General features: G+C 41.9%; 1 protein-coding gene and 2 non-coding genes across 3 annotated transcripts; 1 reads left to right on the top strand and 2 right to left on the bottom strand.

Annotated features, from left to right (window-relative positions):
- Positions 1-22: 22 nt before the first annotated feature.
- On the bottom strand, positions 23-4,658 carry gla (galactosidase, alpha). Its single transcript, XM_061834652.1, has 7 exons — positions 4,519-4,658; positions 2,912-3,086; positions 2,655-2,829; positions 1,861-1,952; positions 1,620-1,781; positions 1,358-1,555; positions 23-1,290 (listed from the first exon to the last, which is right to left on the bottom strand). The coding sequence occupies exons 1-7, from the start codon at positions 4,656-4,658 to the stop codon at positions 985-987; spliced, it is 1,248 nt and encodes a 415-aa protein (XP_061690636.1). The 3' UTR covers positions 23-984.
- trnav-cac (transfer RNA valine (anticodon CAC)) lies at positions 3,721-3,793 on the bottom strand. Its single transcript has one exon. It is a non-coding gene; the product is annotated as a tRNA-Val (tRNA).
- trnav-cac (transfer RNA valine (anticodon CAC)) lies at positions 4,347-4,419 on the top strand. The gene has a single exon. It is a non-coding gene; the product is annotated as a tRNA-Val (tRNA).
- Positions 4,659-21,129: the final 16,471 nt, after the last annotated feature.

Below are 21,129 nucleotides of genomic sequence, written 5' to 3'. Positions count from 1 at the left end.
AACTAGGGTTGACACGATCAGACTTTTTGGGGCTGATCCGTGAACTAACCGATCACGAGACGGTGCAATGTCTATTTAAATGACTTATTTACTGGATATATTTGTGTACTGTACACCATCAAAAGTATTCTCTAGTCCAGTGATTCCCAACCAGTGTGCTGTGAAGGTTCTTCAAGTGGGGGTGGGGGGGATCATTCCAAGAAATAATGCCTGTCTTCCTCTATTTAAGAAAGTAAAGCAGAGTGACACGCAACAAATAAAACCTCTTCTATTAGATGGTAACAACTACACACTGTATTTACTGTTGTAAAATGTGTGGTTTGGCTCCATAAAGGTTGGAAATCGGGACTAGTCATGTCAACATAACGTAACAAATAATGCGTACTAACTTACTGTAATTAAATTACACACAATAAAATGTTAGCACATCATTTGAAGTCATGCCAGCATGTTTTCATACATCCTTAAGGCTAGCACTAATATATCAAAAGTATCTGAAATCTCGCAACCGACGAACATAATCTTCCTCACGCTAGTGACCATCACCACCACATTTTTCCCCACTTTGTTTCTATAATACATGCAATGTCATTGCCATGGTAATGACTGTTTGCATTGACAAGATAAAAGCACTGTGAAAGACGGGATTTGATGATTTTATGGCTAAAGTCTGACAGTTTAATTGTGAAAAACGAAATTTGTAGTCTGATCCATGCATTATATTTTGTCGCTCTTAGACCTGTACCACACCACCAACACAACAAAAAACAATTTGCTGTCAGGTATTTAAGTAGTGCAGTATGTCAAAAGACATGACAAGGCTGAAAAATAAACTAACATTGGATTAAAATATATGACACAATGGGGATACAAAGTAGGTATCATTGATCGGATTGGCAGTCGATCAGCATAAAATGTTAATCATTGGGTGATGCTGATCAAATTGGTGAAAAGTCTGATTGTGAAGGTGTTTTTTTCTCCGATCTATAGAAGTGTCTGTTTTTCTGGCCACTGCACTGGAAGGAATCTCTTTTCATAGCTGCTGCTGGGCATGATCACAAAAAGAGCAGTCCCTGAAGGATTAACAGAGACCCGGAGTCCAATCTGAACCCCCACCACCTCATAATGGGGAAGAATCTGCGTGACATTGCAAAGCGGGTTACACATCTTCCAGCCGGGAGCCGCTTGTAAGGAGAACCCCCTCGGACCTCCTATCTCTTGTGTGTTGAAAGCTGCTATGGCAAGCCTGCCATTGGACAGAGGCCGCTCCCACACCTGAAACCGCTCCAACTTTGGGGAAAAAACCAAAAACTTCAACACAATGTAATATTCCACTGTGAGGTGTTTAAGGACCCACCTTGACTGTGCGATAACCCTGTTTTCCCAGCTTGTCCTGGTTGATGGAGATGATATGGGGATTCTGCAACAGCTCCTTGGAGCGCCGAGAGATGGACCTTAAGTCATTTGACATGAGTAGCGGGGCCGCCATCAAGGCCCATAGCGCCATATGGGACTCCTGCTGGTCCCAACTCAGGCCAAAGTTCCCGATCACCAGCTAAACACCATTGAGCACTTGTCTTAGGGGGTTGACTGAAGGCTAAAACCGAAGACGGGCATACCATATCTGGGTCATTCCAGCCCCCGGGACCGGCTGAGGGTACAATGATGTCCTGATGGGTAATGGTCCAGTCCAAGATGGACTTGATGCTGCTCCATGAGTCGTAAACATCGCCAAAGTTGCGCCACTGGTTGCACGTCTCTGCAACGGCGTTGTAGTTCGGCTGGGGTCAGAAAGACTCCAAGGTGACCAATCTCTTGATGGTTCGGTATTGGTGGTCTGTTTGGTAACATGTTACTCACCTTCTGGAAAGGCCACTCATACAAAGGCCACTCACAAGAATAAAGGATAGGTCTTCCGGTTCTGTTCAGAGCTTTGGACATATTCACGTAGCCTGAACCAAAACAGATTGTATTACGTGAGACCTTATTCACTGCTAGTAAGAGTAAAAGCTGCAATTTTTCTAGCGGTCGAAAGCAGTGATTCCCAACCAGTGTGCTGAGAAAAAAATGATTCGATTGATTACTTACAATAATGTATCTTTGTTCCTCTGTCTATGACACAAACATATTCAAGTATCTTGTGGTCTTGAAGAAGCAAAACTCCGATCCCACTTCAACAAATGAGCCCACAGTGTTTTAAGTTGGGCCAGAGGGCGATTAGTCTCTTTTACAGATGTAAACAGACAACAAAATATTGAGTTGGTACTTGCATTTTGTGCTTTGTGTTTGGCCACACAAATGAACCAGAGAAAATGACCAAGAGGTTCAAAACATAAGCAAGAGTATTCAAACCTTTTAGTTTCCATGTCCATGCCGCTTATCCCCACAAGGGTCACGAGAGTGCTGGAGCCTACCGTAGCTGACATTGGGCAAAAGGTAGACAACACCCTGAACCTGGTCACCAGGCGGTCGCAAGGGAACATACGGACACCATCACTGAGTGGGAATCGATCCCACATTGCCTGCACCAAACTCAGGTGCGTGTACCATGACACCGTCAATGATCCTTTGAGTTTCCTACTTGACAAAATCTACAGAAACCATGTTCCTGCAACTCAGAATTGACGTTTCAAATAGCAGGAGGACATGCTTGCCTTCCTCAAGCAACGTTTCATCCATGGAGCAGCCATCAAACTTGAGCAGATCCACTTCCCACTCCGCGAAGGTCTCAGCATCTGTGTCATAGTGACCCAGACTGCCGGGGTATCCGGCACAGGTGGTTCTGCCCACATCTGCATAGATGCCCAACTTCAGACCCTTTGAATGCACCTGGAACAAAAGCTGTCACGTTCAAACTGGGAGCATCCGGGAGAGGTCAGAATTGCACAATTTTTCGAAACAAAGAACTCACATAGTCGGCCAGTCTCTTGATGCCCCCCTGGAACCTGCGAGGGTCCGCTTCCAGGCGGCCCCCAGCGTCTCGACTCGGACCCATCCAGCAGTCGTCAATGCAGACGTACTGGTAGCCGGCCTCCCTCCAGCCCTCAGCTGCCATGATGTCTGCCATCTGCATGTACAGACGTTCGCTAGGAGAACAACAAATGTTAGAATGTCATTCCTGTGTAATTACTGTTCCATTTGTGGGAAATATCTAAATGTCCATTTTAATCAGTGTATGCCAGGAACTGGATTCTTGTCGCAGAATGGACATGAAAAGTCTACACACCCCTGTTCAAAATGACTGAAGGAGGTATTGGTTAAATCACCGATTCCCGAGCAAGCAACGTGAAATTTATTCAATTTCACCAAACCAGTATGTAAATTATTAAGTACAAATGTACATTCTGGGATCACAGTTAATTACTTTTCCACTAGATGGCAGAAAACTACTATTAATGATGGAGACACTTGTTGCCATTACACAGCTGAAAAGCTTTGTGTTCAACCAAAAAAGGACAGTTTTCACATCGAGTGCATTGTTTTGTTAGTTTTTTTTCTTTTTTTTTTTTTGCTTGCAGAATTGTTATTTTATATACTTGTGACTATCCTCTGTCACAAGTGGTGTCCTGTGAGATTTTTCCTTAAAAAATATGTACTTTCGGTCCAATAACAATTTTAATAGACTGGCCGAGATGATGCTTTTGGAAGTTGATGCAAGTTTTCTTGATTAATGGTTATCTGAAACTATCCCAAAACTAAAAAAAAAAAAAATTTAAAAAGTGTTTCCGCCCGGTTTCGAACCGGGGACCTTTCGCGTGTGAGGCGAACGTGATAACCACTACACTACGGAAACTTACAACATAAGGGAGACGCCTCTCGTCATACTATTGTACTCAAGAATACATCCCGATTTCAGTCGTAACATCCCTTTTTATTATGTACTTTACATGATTAAAAAGATTTGAACACAAAGAGATACGATATTTAAAACGTAATAAAAACAATAAAAAAGACAAAATATATATAAAAACTAAATAGTACAATGAATAGCACAGTGGGAGAAATGTCATTAAATGGGACTTCACACCGCAATCGTGTCACTGATTAGTTTCTGTACTGTAGTGGTTATCACGTTCGCCTCACACGCGAAAGGTCTCCGGTCCGAAACCGGGCGGAAACAATTTTTAAATGTGGGAATTGCCCCAACATAGGGTGCTTTGCGTGGTTCACATTTTGGTTTATACGTGTGTCCTCCTTGTCATCAGTTTATGTGGTGTAGTGGTTAGCGAAAGGTCCGCGGTTCGAATCCGGGCGGTAAAACTTTTTCGATGTGGGAGTTACCCGAATATAGCACCATGATTTCTTTGTTACATGTTTTGGGTAAAAGTGTGCCTTCCGCGATATCAGTTTCCGTAGTGTAGTGGTTATCACGTTCGCCTCACACGCGAAAGGTCCCCGGTTCGAAACCGGGCGGAAACAACTTCATTTTTGTTGAAGCTTTTTTTTCGTGTTCCTGTCGATAAAAGCACAATTGCTTTGTTTTTCTTTCGTCTTGAGTTCGCGGGACTTACGTCTCACCTAATGCAGTTCTCCGGGTCCGCGTCGCAGTCGGTGTTACACATAAACCTCTCCCAGTGCAGCCAACCCATCGTGGGGGTCCTCGCCAGGCCGTTGTCCAGAGATACGGCGTGGCTCCACAAAGCCACGACAAACAACATCCACGCGCGGCTGCGAGGGACATGTTTCATTTTTATTTCCCCAGCACAGCAGAACACTTGCCGACTGTTTTTGATTAGTCCACAGTACATCCGGGTTTTGGAATGTCCCACCTGTCTCAGTTGATTGACATTAACCCTAACCAATGACGTGCTGGGAAGCTCTTTAAGCCCATTTGGACACCTGCGACGGTTACAACCAGGAAACGCAGCCCTGCATCCGTCAAGGCGCGTTTTGCACATTAAAGTTGGTTGGAGTTCAGCGAAGTTTTGCCGTATTCGGTTCCGACTTCAAGCATTCTATTTCTTCCGACATTATCTGAAACAAAGGGCAATTAAAACGGAAACTTCCTACTTAGAATCCAATGTTTTTCGTTAAATGTACATGCAGTGCATATATACGTTGGTAAATGAACTGCGAATGTTGTGTAGTCTCCCCCCCCCCCAACCCCTCAATTTACACGTATGTTTAAAAAAATGAACATCCAGGAATGGTTATGTAATGTTCTTTATATTTGAGAAGACATATCCTACCTATGTGGCCAAGTTCAATGGCCACATAGCATTTTCGTTCAACTTTTCCTGTTTGTCAGTGCCATAAAAGCCAAAGAAAAAGCCACTTGAGTCACTGCATGGATAGGTTTACAATTACGCCATCTTGTGTGTCACCACCACCCTTAGTGGGAAATGGGAAAAATTAATGATAGATTAAAACTTCACGGTCCACCTATCACCTGTGTTCTTTGACCTCTATGACACACAAGATGGCGTAATTGGAAACCTATCCATTTCACCGGGCTCTTGCGTTAGCACAAATACATTTGAATGTCTGAATTTAAGAGCCTGTTTTAGTTATTTTATGATTTAAAAATGGAGAGAATGCTTATAGCACCGCATTCCGGTTCAATGGATGAAGAATACTGGAGCAATTTCAATTTGAAAACATCTCTGATTTCTTTATTGTTATTACATTATCAGAGACTACCCACAAACAAAAGACTCATTCATCACAGACGTTAAGTGAAATGTAATTGGATGGTTAATTTGGCACCTTGCCATGACACCAAATGAATGGAGTTTTACCTCATGGAACTGCCACCTCTTCTCACAAACACAGAGCAATTGATGCGTTTTGCATGATGTTTCTCAGCATGCAACAAGACAGCTGCTGTTTTGATTACGTGTTAACTGTTATTCGCTAATTTATTAAAACAGCCGTATGTGTAAGCATCGTTTTCAAAGCAAACAAACCGTCACGCGGCACAAACAGAAGGCTAACAGCAATGGCAAATATGGAAAATGAACACGATAACTAAGGATATACCGGAACATGCGTCTCTGTCCTGGCTGCTAAGGTTTATTGCTAAAATATATATATATATATATATATAATATAATAAATCTGTATTTATAATTAAGGAGCCCTGTCACGAATAGCAAATATCTGAGAGTAATTAACACCCACCCAAGAAAAGATATTTATTTCAAATGGATTCTTTGTACTGCGATTGGCTGGCAACCAGTTCAGGGTGTACCGTGCCTCATACCCGCTGACATCTGGGATAGGCTCCAGCACTCCCATGACCCTTGTGAGGATAAGCGGCTAAGAAAATGGATGGATAGATGGATTCTTTGTACACTTGCATGGCAGTTAACAACACCTGTACTGTACATCCTCTCTGATTGCATGCAAAAGAGCGCCAACTCTGACATTTCATGAAAATGTCGCATAATTAGAGGCCTCCATCGGGGTCAGGCCGGATGCAAACTATTTGTCATTCGCCACAGGGCATACAAGATCCAGTGAGCGAAGGAGTGGAGCCTCGAAATGTCAGGTTTCAGTTTGACACGCTGGCCTCTGTGTGATGGATGCGTGTTGTTTTGTGACTGTGAAACAACAACAACAGCAGCAGATCTGCCTTTTTTTTTTTTTTTTTGGTCTTTATTACCACACGACACTGACATTAATTGAGAGTGCTGACAGATTCTTCTGCTTTGTCTGGCCTTAGGACTCGTCCATCGTTTTCCCTTTTCTTGGACGCCATCGCAAATAATTGAGGAGGGCTCGCGTTGGCAACGGCGTGAGGAAGCAATTTTGCAATCTGTTGTGACAGACGCATACATACAGAAACTCCACCTGACACGATAAAGCAGACACACCATTTTCTTGAGCGATTTATTTTTTTCTTATTTTGGTGGTGGAGCGTATTCCAGCTGACTTTGTGAGAGAGGCGAGCTCCACCCTGGACTGGTCGCCATCCAATCACAGGGCACATATACTGTAGATATTGCACTTTCACATTTTCGTTCAACTTTTCCCGTTTCCTCTTGAGTTAATCCTAAAGATACTTACTGAGCTGAAGTCTCACAAGATTTTCTGTTGGCATCCGTGATAACTTTTTGGAGGTCCTATTGTATAATTTGAGATTTTTTTTTGTTAGAATATTTTTCACTTCCATATAAAGACATATAATGTCATGCTCCTGCTCCTTCCACCATATATTACATCACTTTATTTTGCCATCTTCGGTAATGAAAGAAATAAAAGAGCCCAGAGAGGAGCAAGTTGTCCACTTTTGTTGTTCCCTGATGATGATGGAAGCTTCTCATAACCCTCCCCCACTCCCGACCCCAACTCCAAGTGCTCTGTTTTATTCATTGACATGTCATTTGACCACAATAGATAAAAACTACATGTATTAGGAATGAAATGTGAATTTCAAAAGCAACCGCCCCCTCTAAAACAAAAAATAAATTTAAAGATGCAGAATTTTATGAATGGTAACTAGCAATCCCGGATTCTATGAAAGCAATTCCATGTTAATTAGGTTGATCCTACCAAAAGAAGAGCATTGAATCTGGAATTTAGTGCAGATGTGATTATGTTCTCATAGCCAAAAATATCACAACCTTTTTTTTTTTTAAATTTTTATGTATGGGCACATGGGAGCTGTGAAGGAAGTTTTAAATCCAAATCCAACGAAATTAGCATTGTAATATTTGTGACAAATGTGTGATTAAATAAATCATGAATCCACTTGAAAGTAACACACATTTTGTTAAATGGCACTCTGTATTTTCAAAATATGGTAATACTCTTTTTTTTTACAGTAATGCACTGAAATTTTGAAATGATGGCGCAAATGCAAAATATGGGGAAATATAGAAGTTGCATTGGACATTAACACACACGACAATAGAGCTAAAAACAATTTTACTTCCGACTATTGCAGTTCAAAGTTTCTCTCCGCCAACTAAACTTTATTTATAAAACACTTTAAAAAATAGCAGCTGAAACAAAGTGCTGTATGTAAACACAAATAAAAAAAACATCAAATAAAAAGAGTAATGGTGATGATAAATTCAAAAAACGTTATTTTTTAATCTGGGCAGCACGGTGGAGCAGCTGTAAAGTGTTGGCCTCACAGTTCTGAGGTCCAGGGTTAAATCCTGGCCCCTCCTGTGTGGAGTTTGCATGTTTTCCCCATGCCAACAAATAAATGGTATTCTAGCCAATCACGGGATGTATGAAGTCGTGGTTAGATTTTCCAGAGAAGAGAGACAAGAAGAAGGTGATTTTAAAATAGGTGCCGGTTAGCGACTTTAGTCACTCTTGTAAAAGACAAGGCTGGATGTTTCCATGTTAGCAAACAATCGGCCCATCTCAAACTTCCCATTCATAGACAAGATTGTTGAGAAAGTGTTTTTAATCAACTCAATAATTTGTTGAACTCCAGTGGACTTTTAGACAAATTTCAATTAGCTTTCCAACCCCAACAAAGTGTAACATAAGCGTTTATCTGAGTGCTAAACTAGATACGAACACTGACTTGACGGTTCATGTTTTCTGAGAGCTCAATGTAGAGTTTGTTACTGTAAATGATAATGTGCTGCTGAACAGGTTGAAAATTTGAGCATGACGAAACAAAACAGTCGATAAAGGTTCGGGACCTGCCTGGAAGGAGTTTGTGAGGAAGTTTTCAGGCTGATCCAATAGCAATTAGATATGGAGTTCCTCCAGGGGCAGTCCTTCGACCCCTTTTGTTCAGCCTGCATTAAATTCGTCAGAACCTTCGAGTTGACTATCATATAAGTACACACAGCGCAGTTATCATATTTCTGTGTCCAGATGACTACAGTTCAATTGAGGTGTTGTGTTACAGTTTAAAACGAAAACTGGATAAATCAAAATGTCCTTCAATTAAACCACAATAAAACCAAGATAATAGTTTTTCGCAGAACAGAAAAGAGGATTGCTCTTAGTAAATACCTGGAGTCACTGCCTTGAAAAAAAAAAACTCAGCATACATGACATTACTTAGGTTGGCTGCAGTAACTGCCGATTGAATGTAGACAAACATTTGCAGTTTTACATACATAGATCATCTTTTTTTAGTTGGCAAGTAACCTCCCTTTCCTCATTTTGATAATATATATAAATAAATATGTTGCAGATAGGCGATAATGTTAAACGCGACAGAAAAGAAGAGCTCAACAATGAATTAAATCACTAGAGAATTCTACTTTGTTTGGTTTCGAAGTGAGGAAACCCACTGGTAGACTCTCCCGGTGCTGATGTACAATTATTATTCAGATTGACAAGTATCAAATGTTCATTGCGCTTACGTTAATGGCAGCTCATGATTGACATTTGGAAAGTTCCTTGCAAGATGACAGATAACTTTGTTTTTCACTCATTTTTTTTACAGTTCCTTGTGAAAGTATTTGGCCCCCTTGAACTTTTCAACATTTCAGGCTTCAAACATAAAGATATAAAATATTTTTTTTGTCAACAATCAACAAGTGTGACACAATCGTTAAGTGAAACGAACTTTATTGGATATTTTAAACTTTTTTAACAAATAAAAGGCTAAAAAATGGGGTGTGCAATATTATTCGGCCCCTTTACTTTCAGTGCAGCAAACTCACTCCGGAGGTTCAGTGAGGATCACTGAATGATCCAATGTTGACTGATGATGATAAATCGAATACACCTGTGTGTAATCAAGTGTCTGTATGAATGCACCTGCTCTGTGATAGTGTCAGGGATCTGTTTAAAGTGCGGAGAGCATCAGGAAGACCAAGGAACATACCAAGCTGGTCCAAGATACTCTTGTGGAGAAGATTAAAGCCGGATTTGGACACAAAAAGATTTCCCAAGCTTTAAACATCTAGAGGAGCGCTGTGCAAGCAATCATATTGAAATGGAAGGAGTATCAGACCACTGCAAATCTCCCAAGACCTGGTCGTCCCTCTAAACTTTCACCTTGAACAAGGAGAAGATTGATGAGAGATGCAGCCATGAGGCCCTTGATCACTCTGGATGAACTGCAGAGATCTACAGGTGAGGTGGGAGAGTCCGTCCATCAGACAACAATCAGTCGTACACTGCACAAATCTGGCCTTAATGGAACAGTGGCAAGAAGAAAGCCATTTCTCAAAGATATTCATAAAAAATCTTGTTCCATCTGGGAGACACACCAAACATCTGGAAGAAGGTGCTCTGGTCAGATGAAACCAAAATTGAACTTTATGGCCACAATGCAAAACGATATGTTTGGCGTAAAAGCACCACATGTCACGACGAGGCTCGAGGGCGGACCCAAATTCACGACTCCAGAGGCAAGCAGGTAGAGTACAACAGCCTTTATTCAATCTGAGGTCTATGATCAGCAAGTCAGTCCGTAAGAGCAGCAGTAACAGTGGCAGGCTTACTTCGATGGTCCGGGGACAGGCGAGGGTTGGTACACGGCAGGTCAGATATACAGGAGAACGTTCAAAGCAGGCAGAAGTGTCGAGGGAGTCAGGCTTACGGGGTGAGTCGGAGAGCAGGCGAAGGTCGGTACACACAGGTTGTCGATCAGGGATACGAGAGTGCTGGAACGGGACATGAAGCTCAACGATCTGGCGGTGGACTAGTTGTCCCCCTTGTCCTATAAGTACCGGGTGTACTCAGCCCAAACCTGGGTGCAAGTGTGTCCCGACTTATTGGCTGACCACACCCAGCCTGGAGAGGATGCCAGGAGCATGACACCACAGCTCATCACCCTGAACACACCATACCCACTGTCAAACATGGTGGTGGCAGCCTCATGGTTTGGGCCTACTTTTCTTCAGCAGGGACAGGGAAGGTGATTAATTGATAGGAAGATGAATAGAGCCAAATACAGGACCATTCTGGAAGAAAACCTGTGCGAGTCCGCAAAAGACCTGAAACTGGGACGGAGAATTGTCTTCCAACAGGACAATGATCCAAAACATAAAGCCAAATGTACAATGGAATGTTTCACAAATAAATGTATCCAGGTGTTAGAATGGCCAAGTCAAAGTCCAGACCTGAATCCAATCGCGAATCTGTGGGCAGAGACTGCTGTTCACAAACACTCTCCATCCAACCTCACTGAGCTCGAGCTGTTTTGCAAGGAAGAATGGGCTAGAATTTTCAGTTTTTGATTTGTCAAAAAAGTTTAAAATAGCCAATACATTTAATTCCACTTCAAGATTGTGTACCACTTGTTGTTGATTCTTGACAATTTTTTAAAATTTTATATCTTTGTGTTTGAAGCCTGGAATGTGGCGAAAGGTTGAAAAGTTCAAGGGGGGTGAATACTTTCATAAGGCACTATATCCCCATTAACTATTCCGTCTGTTGCTGTTTGTATATTCTGTGCTTTATTGTTGATGTTGGAATATACAGTATTTGTGTTGAAGAGGTATTCTTTTCCATAGTGGGTGGGGGGGTGCAAAGTATTGTTACGTGTATGTGCTGTTTGCAATATTTTTGGCAAAGAGGCTGCCCTTTGTGGTTTCTGTTATAAATTCCACAATTAATCATTTCTGATTTCTTATGCTGCAGTCCAATATAATACTGCCAATGCATCGTTATTTTTCATGAATTATGCCTTCAGAATAAAGACACTTATTCTTCCATTGTAATATTTTTTGGTCATTGGGAGTCGGATGGGCGCAATCCGGTGCTGTGCTTAACACCTTTCAAATCGTGTTTCTTTGACTTTTTAAGGAATTCAAAGCAATAACTTTGTTGATTATCTGATCACAGGACTACGTTGTGGTATAAAAGTGTTTTATTGAAGAACTAGGTTTTCAAAAAAATATTTTTAAAACACAACGGCTGCTCTATATCAGAGTGGAAACCCAAGTCCAGAGGTTTCACATTGCTTTAAGTCAAATATCAGAGTGTATTTCTTTTATCAGTATATTCTGTGCTACAAGAGATCAAGGAATCATAGTGTTGTTTATTTTAAAACATACAGAAACTGCGCTAGTGCTATGTGGAAGACTCTAGATTTTACAAACTTGCTCCAGTGCGAATGCAGTGAGCTTGCATTTACTTTGCTCTCAACAGTAATGTAGAGAAAAATAATGGCTGCCATCAAAGAGTTGCTTGGCAAAAAAAAAAAGAACAAAAGGAGCGTTCGTCATCTTCTGCTCGCCTCCGGCTGTATTTTCACCTATCTCTGTCCAAGAAAGTCAAGAAAAATGGAGGCTCGCAGATAAGAAACTCAACTAGTCTCACACATATCGTTCATGCAACTAGACTAGACTACAGTGTTTTGTGTGTCTAAAATGGACAAAAATGGACTCTTGCTCTTAAGCTCACTGGGCATTGATTTTTTTTCCAGTAAAGGTCTGCACCAGTTGCAGACTCAGATTTCAAAGTTGTTCATGAGAATTTTAGCGACAAATCAATATTTTGTGCACACAGTACATCTATTTCATGGTCACAAATTTGCCTTTTGTATATTTATACTGCGGCCACAAATTAAAAAAAAAAAAAAAAAAGAAAAAAAAACCTCAGCATACCTTAAATCAGGGGTCTCAAACTCAATTTACCTCGGGGCCGCTGGAGGCAGCGACGGGCTGAGGCTGGGTCGGAACCTCGGTGCACATGCACTCACGACCATTTTTAATTAGAAATTCAAGACAAAATGCAATCTTCTTAAACTAATCTTTCTTTTAAATCTTTTTTTTTTTTTTTAGATCTTAAACACATTAAGATAAACTAGGAGGCAGCATGGTGGTGCAGCTGGTTGGACCATTGGCCTCACAGTTCTGAGGTCCGCGATTCAAATCCCATCCCCGCCTGTGTGGAGTTTGTATGTTCTCCCCGTGCCTGCGTGGGTTTTCTCCGGGCGCTCCGGTTACTTCCCACATCCCCAAAAACATGCATTCATTAGGGACTCGAAATTGGCCTTAGGTGTGATTGTGAGTGCGACTGTTGTTTGTCTCTATGTGCCCTGCGATTTGTTGGCAACCAGTTCAGTGTACCCCACCTCTTGCTCAATGCTACCTGGGATTGGCGCCAGCACCACCGTGACCCTGGTGAGGATAAGCGGCTCAGAAAATGAATGAATGAAAAAAGATAAACAAGATGCTTGTGTCAACAAGTTGTGTACAAAACTACTAGTGAAACGCTACATGGCAATGTTGCTGTAATTTTTACTCAGAAATATATTTCTCTGCTTAAACGTGCCCGAGAGTCATACACCCCACCATGATTGGTTGGCTTTGCACACAGCACTGTAATAGTGCCATTCATGTAATGCTCATGGGCTGCACTATCATTAAAATTTCATATTAAGGTGAGGGCCACCAAATATAATCTCGTGGGCTGCAAATGGCCCCCATACCACCAGTTTGAGACCTCTGCCTTAGCTGTTGTATGATCTAAACTCTGGAGCTGTTTTTCCCTTTTCTTTTTAGTAGAACACGCAATTACGAAAATCCACGGCATAGCATTGGTTGTATTCCCTCAGTTAATTTGTGAACAACTATTTTTTTTTTATTTTTTACAGAGTAAAGTGCCACACTTAACGTTCAAAAATCAACCTGAGAGGTGCAAATAACCACGCAGGACCCAGTAAGGTCTAGATCCTGACGGTGCCTGAGTACTTGTATCCCCCCGTTTGCATGTCCCTGAAGTTCTGTGCATTAGCTGGATTCCTATGGATTTATTCACAAGCATCATGTAAATTTCAGCATGCTCATACAATTTAACTTAAAACTGAGAGATGTGAGGAATATGAGGGAGCAGAGTGATGAGGTCTTCAAGGTTCAGCTTTGTATTTGACCTACCGTGAGTGTAAAAACAAGCACAACCAAGATGGAAAGGCTAACCTTATGAAGCATCACAGTTCATGATCATGTTCTCTTTGGCGTTCTCCGTTATACTTGCGATTTGAAGAACATTTTAATTTTTTGCATGCCCTCTTTTAATTAGCACCGACTGACCTTTTGATTGTCATAGATTGTGTCAGCCTTTTTAAAAAGGAACCAAAATACTACACTACTATTAAATATGACAAAGGACAAGAGGACTTCTTACATATTTAAGGGCTACTGCCATAAAATGGATGATTTTTAGTGTCTTATTAATAAAAAAACATCAGCCAATATGGGCCCATGCGTTTTTTCATCACAAAACATGATTTTGACGTATGCAGCTTTTTGTAACTCCCGCCATGAAAATCCTCTCGAGGGATTTGTTTTCGAGAAGAAGCAGGCATTGACGCAAAGGACAGCAGCGCCCCCAAGTGGACTCGTTTATTTCCATTAGTTTTACCTCAGGGAAGGTAGCGCGTTGTTAGCCAAAATCCTGGCTCATTGCACTGGACATTGCTTGAACACTTGGGAGAATGGATTTAGCCTTCATAAGTTCGCAAGAGACCCGGTTCGTTGTGAAAAATGGATTGCACGGGTGCAGAGGACGAGAGCTTCGTGGGTTCCAAATAACAGGTAGGTGTGTATACAGCTACTAAAAAAATGAATAGTTTGGGGCGGACCATGTAATCGGTCTCTCATAACGTAACAAAAGATCCATGTATGAAATATGTCGATGTGCGCGTTGGACGGCGTCGAGCTGCTGCGCAGACGGCGGTGAATCTGAAGAACCCATTCAAAAATGCCTCACTCAGCCGCAGTAAAGTGCCCTGGCTCGACGGCGTTCATCGCGTACTGCGGCGGCTATGAACAACCCCCTAAAAGCAGCACGGGTCGGCTCCATTATATGCCACCACTGCGCCAAAAATCAGCCACACCGGCCGAGGTGCTGCGTTCGGCGGCCACGGCTTTTGCGAAGGTTGCGGGTCGGGCTTTGCGGACCGGGGTGGCACTAAAGCACCCAGCCGAGAATGCCTCACTCAGGTGCGTGCGCGCAATAAAGCGCCCCGGCTCGACTGTGTTGTTCATCACGTACTGCGGCGTCTACGAACAACCCCCTTAAGCAGGACGGCTCGCTCCATTATATGCCACGATGGCACCGAAAATCAGCCACACCGGCCGAGGAGCCGTGTTCGTCGGTCACGGCTTCTGCTAAGGCTGCATGTCGGGCTTTGCGGATGGGGGTGGCTCTGAAGAACCCAGCCAAGAATGCCTCACTCAGCTGCGTGCGCGTAATAAAGCGCCCCGGCTGACTGTGCTGTTCATCTTACTGCGGCGTCTATGAACACCTCCCTAAAGCAATACTCTGTCATAAGCCACACCGGCCGGCTGCGATGAGCCGCGATGGCTCATCTCCACCGCGGAAGTGGATCGGACGGGGATGCGGTTTGGCCGTGATCGCATTTCATCTGAATATGGCTCGAAACAATAGTGTAATATTGCCCCGAGGGCTCGAAACAATAGTGTAATATTGCCCCGACTTACTTCACTCGGTTGTGTGGTGTTCTCCTTTTCGAAAAGAGCTTCCTTGTCAGAAGGGGCGTGTTCGTCTCCCATAGTTAGTGTTTTCATTGGCGAATGTCCGGGTGACGACCACTTGGATATCGTAGAATGACACTTCTGCAACTTTGCACATGGATGACGCGCTCTCCGCTCACATTTATTTTTTCGTATAGACATTAAAATGAATAATGTTATATGTATTTTTCATTACAATATCTATTTTAGAATGTTTATAGGGATGACACTTGGGCTTTAAAGAATTTAATGTAAAAGGTTTCTTCAATCTTAAATTGTAGGTGGAAATTCTCCAAGTGACAGTAGCGTGCCGACTCCCATTTGACGTGATTGAAAGGTTAATTTTTAACAGAGCCACAACCCCAGTTATGAGTTATGAGGGGTGTTCACATTTGTCCAAACACATTCTGTCAATTTGCTTTGATTTTGCATTTTTTTTTTTTCAGTTCAATTGTGCGAGTTCAAGTCGCATTAATGGTGGAAAATATTTTTAAATGAGTTCCTTGTCTCATCGTTTAAACAGCATGTCACAAAAACCTGGCCAGACTTTTTTTTTTACAGCCATGATATGAAATTTCAGTTGTTTTCCATAAAAATGAACAATAAATCACAACTGTGTGGTCAGAAATGAAAACACATCCGTATCGAGAGGTGGAACAACTTCCAAAAAGTCTCGTCTTGACTGATTTTTCTTTCCTTGTAAAACCCGAGAATTGACACAAAAAAATGTTTCAACTTTTCTGTGGGTTTTGCTGTTTTTAACTTCAGTGAAGTCAGCCAGGAGACAGCGTGAAGTCTAAGGTGCAAAAAACAAAAGCTATGCAAGCTCTGCAGGAGCAAATTTTTTGCAGTTTTAGGAAAGAATGAGTTGTCGTTCAACATCCGGCACGCACGTACGTGCATGTCACTGCATCGTCTCCTGGGGGAGCCCATTAATACCCTCTCGGCTCGTCTGCACCAGCCTAGCCGCAGCACCGAGGCGAGGAGACAGCTCTCGTGGGCATTAGGCTCACGACGACTTGCGTGTATGATGGATAGGCAGGTGGAGAAAAGCGTGTGTTTACCAAAATAGTTGATGCTTGGAAGCCAGGAGAAAAGTACCAAGGATGTCAAGATAGAAGCGACACACTATATGTCATAAGAAGAATTCATTATCTGGGACTCCACCTGATGGCTCCTTTGTTGTATAAATAAGCATTAGAAAAAAGAAAAGTTGTGTAATGGACCGATTAAACAACAAGGCCTTCTTGATGATTATTTTCAAGACGATAAATATTATCTTTAATGCCACGAATGCACATTTTAGCTTGTAACATAGAGCAAAACACATAGACCAACAGGTTAGAACAGCAAGGCTAGCTCTTTTACTAGCATTAGTATGAATGCTAATGCTAAATATGTGTAATGCTCATAAGAAATGTTACACATGTCAACATTAAACTCGTTTACCACTGTCAGTTTGTTCATACAATCATAGATTTAAAGTAGCATAAGCAAAAAACAAAGAAAAAAACATTGCCTAATTGATTCTATAACAAAGCTAAGAGCGGATATCTAATAAAGTGCCATTGCATTCATTCATAATAGTGACATAAGAATTTGGAAGGCTTTAACTCTATTTTTTCCTCCTATTGGTGCGTAGCCCAAACGCCCAACTGCAGTCCCGTCAGCTGTGTGGCTTCTCACGGATATCAGAATTACACAGAAGGTTGGAGCGCAGCAAGGGATTAGCGCAAAGAATCCACGTATGGATTACTTTTTCAATCGGTTTTCGCAAGGATGAGTTTTTCAGTGACGCTTGAAATATGGAACTTCCTCTTGAAAGCTTCCAGTTCCTCTGTTTCTTGATTTTTGATTATTATTAGTTTTTTTTAGGAGGCCCGAAGGACTTTCTAATCAGCGATGTAATGATAATGTGCTTTTATGCATAACTGATCCTGTGTTCATTTGGGGGTTCGGTACATATAAAAATTTCAAACTTTTAAATTTAAATCGGATTGCCTCATTAATCACAAAATTTTTCAAGCTCAAGCTCTGGTATTGAGAAAGGTCCGACGTGACACTAGTTTTATTCAGGAAGTGTTTTCAACCCATGCAGTCAACATATTTTGACAAAAACATGGCAATATTAGGGTACAATTACAGAACAACAAGTTTGTCAAAATTAGTCCGCCCTTCGGTCTTTGTACAGACAACAAGGTTGTCAAAACAAAAGTCTTTAAAGTCCTGTAAAGGAGACTGGTTGGGGATTTAATTTGACATGTCGTAACCAATTTTTCAATCCCGCTCATTGGCATACAGTAAATTCTTTTTTTGGACATGGTTATAAGAACACAACAAACAGTACTATAATAAGGGACTGAGCGCTGGCACTAAGAAAGAAAATAAGTAGTAAGAGTTAATGAAGCCCCCCTCCCCCCCCCAAAGGTTTACAATTGCCTACAGAGGCCATAAGATGACACCCAAGCACTACATTTATATGTGTCAGGGCTTGGGCCTGTCTAATATACGAAGAGATAGCTGCATGTGTATCATACAGTGCTGCAGTCCTTCATTGTTTTTAGGAAAGTGCTATCAAACACTAAGCATGGCGCTCTTTTCATATGCACATCTTGAATTTTGTTCAACGGCAAGACTCATAAGAATTGCTGCACGTTTATCAATTTGGCAGACCCGTCTGCACCAAGTTGCAGCGAGGGTGTGCCCTTGGAGATGGGCTTGAGAAAATCTAATTTTGGTGTGAGAAAGTATATCTAAATCTAGGCCTACTAGGGCTACATTTCACTTATGGCGCAGGTGCGCAAGCACTTTTGTTTTGGTTGATTTTAATTTGATCAAGGCAGAGGCAAGCAGACACATGAGCTCCTTGGATATGTGCAGAATAAATCATCTAACAAAGCACACATTCAGCAGTGCAGATAACAGTGTGTGTGTGTGACTTTTAATGAGTGATTGTTGGTGAGGATGTGGATTCAGTACGAGGTCAGCAGATATATTTACTTTGTAATCGCTTTTCACCAGGTCATTCTGTATTTCAGAAGAGTACACGCTAAAATTCATGCGCCAGTTGTGCTTCAATGGCTTCATCTTCTTCTGCCTGTAGAGACGTCGAGTTGTGAGATTATTGGGCCACTTTTAAAGGGAATGAAAGAAGCCGCCGCTTCGATTGGACAGGATTGGTGATGAACCCCACACCTTTGCAGATGCCCCACTTTTAAATGCGCTTGGGATAAGCTGGGGCATCAATTTACAAAAAAAGTGTCACAGAGATGCACTGTGCAATTAGAGACAGTTTTCTGTAAAGTTGGAACTACTGTACTCTGTTACCTCCCTTTTCTAAGGTCTGTCTGAAAACCACAGAAATGACTGATCTTCTGTGAACACTTTGATGCACAAAATCAATTAGTTGTCTTCATAAAACCTTTTTAAAATGATGCGTAGCATACTTTGTTGATTGTATTCTATTGTCAAATGTACACAACAGTATCTGTTATTGCCCATTGTCAAAATAGCTGGAATATGTTTGTGTCTTCAAGATCCCATGAAAAACTGAGTGGGGAACCAGCAATGGAGCATCGATACATAACAGCTCTATCGAAGTTGGTGACATTGTACTTAAAAATGTCAACCAGCGAAACAGTCACCATAACCATGAGTGTGTGATTTTATGTGCTGATGCGCTTGAAAGAGTAAGTGCTATCGACCAAGAGGTCTTATAGGCAGCTTTGGGTTCTGGCACCACATTGATGTTCAGCTGAGAGTCGGGAGGTGGGGGGGCTGTATGTTGAGTATGTCCTAGGGACAGGACAAGGACACTGTTTGGACAAGATGAGCCATAGATGCACGCAGAACCAATCAGATGGCTTCAAGCAGGAGTGTATAACCTTTTTCAGGGCCTTTTTAGAATTATTAAGCATTTGTAGATGAAAAGTTTTTATAACAGCTCTTCTGGGATTTTATTTTTTTAAATTGCAATGCAAATGCTCCTCACAGACCATAAACATTAGACACAAGTGATGTATGTTGCCCACGTCCGACTGGAGGGAAGCATCATAAAGCCTGTTTAATACTAGGACCCGGAACAATAAATATTTAATGTTCTCATTTGGGTCCACAACTCCATTGTGGGATCATGGACCAGTGAGTATGTATTCAAGTCAACACAGGCTCAGGAGGTTGTGCGAAATTTAGCAAACAAAATGACAAGGTCCCTCGTCATTGGACTCTATCAGTCGTCCTGCGATATATAACATCTGACGGATACGCTGATTTTCAGCAAAGGCAATGGATTTACAAAAGCCTCTTATGTTATCGCTAATGTGCTCTTTTGGTCATCATCGTGATTGAAAGCAGACCATCTCTTGAGTCTGAGGGCAGTATGTGGTTGCCCTCGAAGGGACACTGAAAAAAAAACAACATTCCTTTCTTATTATGGTTCCAGATGCGAGAATATTAAAAGGTACATGGTTTACTGGATGAATAAAAGATAATAGGTCCCCTACAGGTGGAATCCAGTCTGGATCTGAACGCTTTCCATAGGCACCCTGACTCATTATTGCATTATTTTGGGCTTTCTGATTTAACCTGGGAATGGTGGTTCAGCTGGTAAAGCATTGGCCTGACAGTTCTGAGGACTCGGGTTCGATCCTGGCCCCCCCTGTGTGGAGTTTGCATGTTCTCCCCGTGCCTGCATGGGTTTTCTCCGGGCACTCCGATTTCTTTCCACATCCCAAAAACATGCAACATTAATTCGAGACTAAAATGCCCCTAGGTGTGATTGTGAGTGCGGCTATTTGTCTCTATGTGCCCTGCGATTGGCTGGCAACGAGTTCATGGTGTAACCCGCCTCCTGCCCCTTGACAGCTGGGACAGGCTCCAGTACTCCCCGCGAGCCTCGTGAGGATAAGCGGCAAAAGAAAATGGAGGGATGGATGATTTAACCTGTCTAACTTTTGGGATATTTAGAGTAGTCTGTGGATGTATAACTCAAATAGATCAATGGCCTCCTCTACCAATATGACCTGATTCAGCCAATCAAATAATTTATTCAGAGGAACTTTGAGAATGAAGCAAGTAGATGAGTGTGAGGGCCTAAAATGGTGAAAAGGTCAGTCAAAGAAGATATTGTTGTGCTTAGAAACAAGAAAACAGAGAAAAAAAGAATTCAAAGCTGCTTTGTTCCCAATATTATCTCAGATTGTTTGTGGCAGCTGTCGAGCATTGGCCTCAAAGTTCTAAGGACCAGGGTTCAAATCCTGGCCCCGCCTGTGCATGTTCTCACTGTACCTTTGTGGGGTTTTTCTGGGCACTCTGGTTTCCTCCCACATCTCAACTCAAGAGGGCTGTTTAAAGAACCAGAACAACTATTGGTTGATTCAAGGATCAAAATGAAGAGTTTGTTTTCAAAACGAGACATAGGCATTTTTTTCAGATTTACGAAACTCGCGCCAAAATTATCCATTCGGAGCTGGATAATTTACGAAACTCGCGCCAAAATTATCCATTCGGAGCTGGATAATTTCGTAAATCTGAAAAAAATGCCTATGTCTCATTTTGAAAACAAACTCTTCAAATGTTGTTAGGAATTTTGCTGGTCAACTCCTTGTTGGGCTACATTTATACTATGTTCCTTGCGGCCATAGCTGGTCTGTTTTGGGTCACCCAGAATGAAAAAAGATGACTGTGAGACAAAACTGATGGGATGGGCAAACATGTCAGGCTGTGATTGTTCTGGACACCTGTTGAGTTTTTTTTTTAAAGTCTCAAAAACATTTGC

The sequence above is a fragment of the Syngnathoides biaculeatus genome, chromosome 11, assembly GCF_019802595.1.
Source record: "Syngnathoides biaculeatus isolate LvHL_M chromosome 11, ASM1980259v1, whole genome shotgun sequence".
NCBI classification, from domain to species: Eukaryota; Metazoa; Chordata; class Actinopteri; order Syngnathiformes; family Syngnathidae; genus Syngnathoides; species Syngnathoides biaculeatus.
This window is presented reverse-complemented; position numbering and strand designations above follow the sequence as displayed.